Here is a 404-nt window from a genome sequence, read left to right as displayed (position 1 = left end):
GGGACAGTTCAGTATCGTTCAGGCGGTCGCAGGGATCGCACGTGAGCGAGGAGAGCGCGTGGCCATCGGGACCGCAGGAGAGAGTGAGCCCAGACTCGAGGCGCGGAGGAACGTACAGCAAGGCGATGTGGAAAACCAGACAAAGCAAGAGACTCAGGAACACGGCGAGTCTGTAGTTGCCGGTTTTGTCGGCGAATAAACCTGAGAGGGAGGAATGAGGGTAGAATGAAAGATTATTTAGGGGAATGAGAAAATGGGTGATATTCCCCCCCCCTGGTTTGTTACTAAGAGAAATGGAGATCGAGAATGTCTGATTAACATTTGAATGCATTCATCGTATCCACATATTTCTCTAAAGTGGAAAATGACACTCACATAACAAGAAATATCATAACACCAACAAC

At 48.5% G+C, this 404-nt stretch overlaps 1 protein-coding gene across 1 annotated transcript in view; it reads right to left on the bottom strand.

Moving 5' to 3' along the window:
- LOC119585835 (major facilitator superfamily domain-containing protein 6-like) overlaps positions 1-404 on the bottom strand; it is a gene marked incomplete at its 3' end in the record, with an annotated part of 10744 nt that overhangs the window by 7036 nt on the left and 3304 nt on the right. The window contains 1 exon segment of the mRNA XM_037934566.1: positions 3-201. Within this exon segment, the coding sequence (XP_037790494.1) occupies positions 3-201 (199 nt within the window).

Source organism: Penaeus monodon, chromosome 20 (genome assembly GCF_015228065.2).
Source record: "Penaeus monodon isolate SGIC_2016 chromosome 20, NSTDA_Pmon_1, whole genome shotgun sequence".
Taxonomy (NCBI): domain Eukaryota; kingdom Metazoa; phylum Arthropoda; class Malacostraca; order Decapoda; family Penaeidae; genus Penaeus; species Penaeus monodon.
Note: the sequence above shows the minus strand (reverse complement) of the source record. Positions and strands in the feature narration are given on the sequence as shown.